The 7,153-nt window shown below is 39.0% G+C and overlaps 1 protein-coding gene across 2 annotated transcripts; it reads right to left on the reverse strand.

The window, feature by feature from the left end:
* Window positions 1–1,670: 1,670 nt before the first annotated feature.
* On the reverse strand, window positions 1,671–6,322 carry dclre1b (DNA cross-link repair 1B). Of its 2 annotated transcripts, XM_015047027.1 has the most exons (5): window positions 6,108–6,322; window positions 5,714–5,925; window positions 4,999–5,164; window positions 4,699–4,881; window positions 1,671–3,848 (listed from the first exon to the last, which is right to left on the reverse strand). In XM_015047027.1, exons 2-5 carry the CDS (start codon window positions 5,909–5,911, stop codon window positions 2,686–2,688), a joined length of 1,710 nt encoding a protein of 569 aa, XP_014902513.1. In that variant the 5' UTR covers window positions 5,912–5,925; window positions 6,108–6,322; the 3' UTR covers window positions 1,671–2,685. The 2 variants fall into 2 exon arrangements, with proteins under 2 accessions (XP_014902513.1, XP_014902512.1); XM_015047026.1 differs by having other exon boundaries at window positions 5,714–6,321.
* Between the last annotated feature and the right edge of the window lie 831 nt (window positions 6,323–7,153).

Consider the following 7,153-nt stretch of genomic DNA (forward strand, 5'->3'; position numbering starts at 1 on the left):
ATTTCCGTCCCACTTGACAGCTGTGCTACAAGCTTGTGTTGCTCTGTTACATAAAATCCTAATAAAATAAACTGAGGGTTGTGGTTTTAACTTAACAAAATGCAAAATAAATTATATTTACTCAGCATCAAGGGTTCTTATCTTTCTATTTACTGCTTCATCCATCCATCCATCCATCCATCCATCCATCCCATCAGCCTGAGCTCTATTTGCTGCACCACCCCAGGAAACATCATACAATGACTGGTCATTCATCCTTTATGAGCACAGAAGGAAAGTGAGGACACTCCTGTTGGCAGCTCATGACAGCCCCACCGCCCACTGACAGAGGCTTTATGATCATGCCACCACATGATACCTCAGAGAGCTGTGACAGGGGACATCCTCTCAGTGCCCAGCCTGAAGGAATGTGTTAGGACCAAAGCCAGCTGAGCGTATTTATACAGCTGGATTGATTGCATTGTTTGCTTAAAGCATCAGTCATTCTGCTTTTCTTTCCGCTTGGGAAGGAAAAGAGTACCTACTCTGTACCAGTGTGTTTTGGAGTTCTGCTAGCTAACTTCCCTGTTTGTTTTACATTTATCCACCATTCTGCTGTGATTTCTTGTCTCAGACGAGATTATTTGACAAAGGAATTTAGTCAAATAATCTATGCTGGCCTTCAAACTACCGATGTTTCCTGGTAGAAAGACAGCTGGAATAGTCACCGAGTGTGACAAATAACCTGCAGAATGCCACAACAGGTGTGTTCTCAAGCAGCTCAGTTGAAGCAACATTACCGACTGAATAGGTAATTTCTAGGGTGGGTTGGTCTGTGGAAACACACCTCAGATACTATTTTAATAAGATTGTACATGAAAAAAGGTAAATTACAAAGATCTGACTTTTAGTTTCACCAGTAAAAACGACCAAATCCTAAATTCAAAATAAAACAAAATGTGTACAGTCCATATTTTTCGACCAACTACTACCATCTTGGGGAGAATAATGACACTACAACAGGAAATTGCTCCAAATGGATTTTACTCAGTCTCTGCACCCTCATGCATAGCAATGGAGTTCATTATGCCACGTAAAGTTTGTAGAAATATTAAATTAACATCCACAAATAAGGAGTTTGTATTATTATGTGTAAAATTGTGATGTGCTGCACATCATTTCACTAATCTTAATGTTTGGTTTATTAAAATACGCTCATATGCTTTTATAGGCGATACATAGTAAGCTCGACACATTTTTTTTTAAATCTACCTTAAATAAATCCTGACATAAAAGCTAAACAGGAGTTTTAATTTTAGTTTTATAAATAAAACCACAGGTTAAAATTTATTTAAATACAAATAGTAATTTAGAAACACTGAATTATATTACTCACCTGAGCCGCAGGGGATTAACAAAATTAGAATGGGGACATAAAGAAGGATTATGGACACCATATTAAAGTATAATCTGGTAGTGTGAAAAAAACAAAAAAACAGCCAGAACCAGATTAAAGAAATACTTTAATGACATAAAGAATCTAAAAAAAAACTACATAAAAAACATGAAGCAACATGAAAAGAAACTTAATATTCACTCAGTGTTGTTAGTATTTGTGCAAATTTCAACAAGGAAAGAAAAATGTAACCACAGGGACTCATCATCAATATTCATCATCTGTCATTATTTGAATATAACTATTTTTATTTCACAATTTTACCTTATGAAAGAAGGCTTACAAACTTTTGAGTATTTGTTTACAGTTTAGAAAAAAAAAACATTTCAAAGCATGAAGACTTCTCGGAAACATTAGCACTGATTTTTCTCCCTGCATACGACTGAACACATTTATTATAAGCGCCATTTTGCTCTGTTAATACTCTCAAAAACACTCAGACATGTTAATCACAGGAAGTATTATTATCTCCTCAGTAGTAATTAAAAGTGTGGAATCAGCCCCCCTTATAAATAATAATCAGAACAACAAACAAACATCATCAATTTCTTTGCTTCACAAATTATCACAAATTGTGAATCTTCCATCCAGAACTAAGAAAATGCTTCCACTCAGGGATGAAAATAGTACAAAGTTAAAAAAGCTAAACAGACATTTTGTTTATATCAGGTTACATTTTTAGGGTAAAATTAAAACCTACTTATGCCTAAAAATGAAGTAGTTTTGATCACCAAGGTCAAGATCGTCACAATTTGTCTGCTGTGATACAAAAGCAGCGAATGTGTTCATAGTCTAAATGTTTTCGGAGGTACTTTATTTTCCTCATCAAAAGGTACAAAACAGTTTGAAATCACACTTACAAAAAAATACTTTGGCTGTCTTCCACAGCGAGAGCAGAAAGTGAAGGGTAAATGTGTTTGAGCCAGGTGGGCAAGTCTCTCCTTCAGATAATTTCCTAATTAAAACACAGGAAATTATCTGAGATTCTGAGGAAGGATAAAATCCACTAAAGACCCGCAGAACCCGGAGCCCGCCCCACAGTGGTGCCAAATCCCCATCGACTGTCAATGATAAAAATAATAAAACCCTGTTTGTGTGAGTTGGATCTAATGCCGCTCTGCGGTCACTACGCGCTCGGCTCAAATCAGAAAACACTCTCGATGACGATGAAAAATAAGAAACCAAAGTGATGGTAGCGCTCGAGTGAGCCGGAAATGCCACCGAAGCAATCCGAAAGTGTTAACGTTGATTCAGACGTCCTCTTCCTCTGAGTCCTTCACAGGGCAGAGGGTGAACTGACGCACAAAGTCATGTGAAAGGAGGCCTCCAGACACAAAGTCCTTCTCTGAGAAGGGGAGACGCTTCAGAAGGATGTTTTCAAGCTTCTCCGTACTCTCGCGGGACACCTCATCTGAACCAAGGGAGGCTCTATCAGGACTATTTTTAAATAAAGCTGAAGCGCTGCTCTGATCCCCCCAGCTGTGCTCACTCGTGGCATCGTGATCTGCCAGTGTTTGGCTCATCTCAACGTCCCCGCGCCCTTTGTGCCCATGTGTATTTACGCTCGTCTTAATTTCCAACTGCTGCCTTGTCCTGAAGGTATTTGAGTTTGTCAGCACTGGATCAAAGCTGCTTTCAGTGAGCTGACCAAGCTGCACCGATTCTATCATCGCCAGTTCTCCAGAAACTATTTCCTCATTGTCCCCTTCTCTGTTTTTGTTAGGGGTGAGTTTTATGCTCGGATCAACAAGAATACAGTCGGAGTCTCTTTCGCTGCTTTCTGTGTCAATATCTTCCTCAGATCCATCCTGCTCTATGTCTTCTTCCTCACAGGCTTTCTCATACAACTTCCTAGATTTTTTCACAGGAGTATCAAATATCACTCCTCTGGGAGCAAGAGAACTGAGGTTTCTGCGACAGAGGCCGTTGTACCCTGAGGAGCCGAGCTGCCGTTCGGGCTGTCTCAACATGTAGACTCGGACTGACTCGGGCACATGGACGTCTTGGCGTTTCTTGTGCGGCAGTAAGGCAGACAGGCCTCCAGGTAGGCAGCTTCCAACAATGGGTACAAGGGACGAAGGTCTGAGCGCCGAGACAAAATCCTCCAGCTCCTGGTAGGAGGAGTGGTCTGAATATGGCACTACGTAGACGTTGGGATGGAAGGAAATGAGAGGTCTGCTGGTGGGTAAGATGGCCAGTGTGGGTTGTTCTTTGTTCCACTCATGCAACACCGCTGAGCAGATCTTGGACTGGTCCACCACTCGGATGCGGCCGGCCCCGGGCTCAGTGGTGAAGATGTCAGGAAGCTCCAGAGCTCTGAGGGTCTCCATTCTCTCGAAATTCACTTCAATCCAGGTCTTAAACTCCATCGCCAGCTCAACCAACAGAGTCTCCTTGCCCAAAGAATAAATGCCTGTGAGACAGAAAAAAATTTTAAAAATCAATGGTTTTGACAAATCTGATGTGACTTGATCAGGTCTCCACAGAAACAATGATTTGGATTTAATTTCTCATAGTTTCTATCAGTTTTCACCATTTTTTTTTTAATTTCTCATTAACTGCTAATTTCTTACATAATATTTTTAATTAATAAAGCAAGTTAAATATAATGTTATGTGGGTAAAGTACTATTTGTGTAGCTCTGATATGACAACTAAAACTCTACTTTGAGGTCTTTTGTACACATTAAGCTTCATAACAATTAATCTTGATAAGTTTGCATCAACTACAAACAATCCTGATATCAAGACAAACTTGGTTAGATATTGACTATTTTCATAACAAACCAGCTCAATGTAAATAACAAGAATTACATGTAATCTCCCTATACATGCTTTAATAGGCCAGCTTATGGAGAATATTTTTCTACAAGTTAGTCAAGGCTTAATGTTAAACTTAAAACTCTCTTAGACGTGATGGTTAACGCTCTTCATCAAGTGCTCTATTGTCATCCCTTAATTCTTCCCCCTGGATTACAGGACATGTTAAATGTGAATGCTGCCAATAATTTCTCAAAAGAAGCAATTAAAGAGCAACTGTCAACATTTTGCTAACTGTAAAGGTAAATTAGGACATTGGATAGTAGATATTAAACTTATTTAAAACTTCTTAAGGGCTAAAATTGAAATATCCTACACTAAAGTTTGTAACATTACCATGACGATTTGCAAGAAAAACTTCCAACGCATATCAAGGACTTGTAAGCACATCTGATCAGATAAGAGCTTATTTTTTGGGCCGTGTCATTTTCTGTGTAAACTCACCTATAACAACGTTGTGGTCGGGGTTTCTGCGGATGATCTCTTTTATTTGCTGAGTGGCTTTCTGTCTGGATGGCAGAGTGCGGTTGGGGTCACAGTTGGTGTTGTCCAAGTACAGAATGTCTATGGTTGTGTTGGTCCTTAAACATGGCTCACGCAGCATCGAAGGAGTGTATCTGAAATCACCTAAAATACACAGTTCAAAGTTTTAAATGTAAACCTAGAGTAACCACACAATTGGACAGAAAAGAAAAACAGTGGCATCAATGAAAGACATCAAATTCCTGTAAAGAGCATACGGACCAGTGTAGAGAATTGCCCCGAAGTAGCCCTCAAAGAGAAACATGACAGCTCCAGGACAGTGGTTGGCATCTATCAGTGTGACGGTGAGCTTCTCCTTGCCTATGTCATCCAGAGGGAGCAGGTATGGCTCACACAGCTCCAGAGGATGGATCCATTGTTCTTTCACCTGAACAGGAACCAGAATGGTGAATAAAATGGGTTCAGTAAGAGTTCAAAGAACGTAGAAGAAGTCAGTAATTTAGCAAATAAAAGCTAAATAAGGTGAAAAATAAAACAGAAAACAAGCGGGACTGACAATAAGCTGGAATCTACTGAGAAACTCACTAGTCTACTGTTACTTTATGCTCACTTGCTTTGGTCCATCTGTGCAGTTGTGCGGCAAACATATATTGACATACATTATTTACATGCAGAATGTCACCAACCAAATATTACAAGCAGTCCTTTGCAATTGTGTATTGTAGACACGTACAATTAAGACAGAGGCTGTGACTCGAAAATTTAAGTCGAAGCATGTTATTGCATGTATGTTATATTATAACATTTTAATAAATCGATGGAGCTTTAAAACTCTAGTTTCAAGACAATGCATTGTGATGTGTGTTTTTTTAAATATACATATATCAAGCCAGTGGATTTTGTCTTTCTTGTTTTGGATTAAGTGTGTACATTAGGTTCCAGTGTTAATGCGTGCGGATGGTTCTCTCCTCCTCACCTGCAGTTTGAGTCTGAGCAGGGCGGCAGTGACGGGGGAGCAGTAGATGGGTCGGTTGCTCCAGGTGGAGGTCAGACCCACCGTGTGGTCGCTGTGCATGTGGGTCAGGAAAAACAACCGGCTGCCGGGACATTTCCGAACCTGCCAAAAGTCCACGACCAGCGGGGTGTCCGGGATGACTTTTCCATTATTAGACATGGCTCGTTGTTTCGCTGTAAATCAGCCAAATAAATAATACAGGCTCTTTCCAGTATTAACGCGTTGCTTAGGAACAAATCATTTCAAATGTGAGCTAAGAAGCCCGCCTGTTACAGTCTGCATTGTATTGTTTGAATACTAGCTGAAGTTATGAGCAAATGTTCAAAGGAAAATAATAAATGCGTAAACACTTAACTGGTCTTCTTTTAGAAAGCATCCATTATAAATAGCTGTACCACTAATGGACTCTGTAACCTGCCGCGCTGCTTCGCTGGACTTCATATTCCCGTTTTTCACATTTTTTTGCCAAAACAAAATCCTTAACTCCCGACGCAGTGTTTTATTTTTAGAGTTACAGTGCCATCATACCCCGCCATTTCTGTTTTCAATTGAATATTCAACGCCTTTTCCGTTTTCACCTTCTTTTCTTTGGGTCTGGCAGCTGCTTTGCTGTTTGTCGGGCACCATACTGCCATCTAGAGGTTGAACAGCGGTACTTCATCTGGGAAGTTTCGAGATCTTTGATAAAATAGTTATTTTAAAGCGATTATGACCTTTAAATATTTGTTTCTACAATCTAATCTCGAAACAAACAATGGCGGAATCAGGAGCTGCACAGATGAACTGATCAATGAGCTCCAGTCCTTTCTGCTTTTACCAGGTTTAATATTGCATCTTTGCCAGAAATGGGTAGTAACTTCTTAAATTTACTCACTTACATGTACTAGAATAACTTATTGGAAAAATGTACTTTTAGAAGCAACTTACCACATTGTGTTTTTTACCTTAGTCATATAATTAATTGTGGCTACTTTTACTTAATGTTTCTGGATACTCCCTGCCAGTTGCATTATATTAGGAACAAACACATTTGAACCAAAGATGCACCAGGCACAGATACAAACTTACAATTTATGTTAAAGTGAGACTTTTTGTTTGTAAACAGGCATTTGCACATAACTTTCTATTTTTGCCTGTTTGATGGAATCAATACGTACGTTGCCTTACTTAAAAATACTTTGAAACTCTTAGGTAATTTCTTGGATGTCTACTTTTATACTTGAGTAAAAATATTTTGGAATATAGTGCTACTTTTAGATGAGTAAAATTTTTGGGCTGTCTGTAAACTTCTGAACTTTGCACATATTTTAGTGCATTTTACAACTTACATATTGCACATATTGTTGTATCTATCATATACATATCTATAAATATTATGAATATGACTTTTTTTTCCCTTTT

This window comes from Poecilia latipinna, unplaced genomic scaffold (assembly GCF_001443285.1).
Source record: "Poecilia latipinna isolate Pla-1442-1.1 unplaced genomic scaffold, P_latipinna-1.0 Scaffold804, whole genome shotgun sequence".
Taxonomy (NCBI): Eukaryota; Metazoa; Chordata; class Actinopteri; order Cyprinodontiformes; family Poeciliidae; genus Poecilia; species Poecilia latipinna.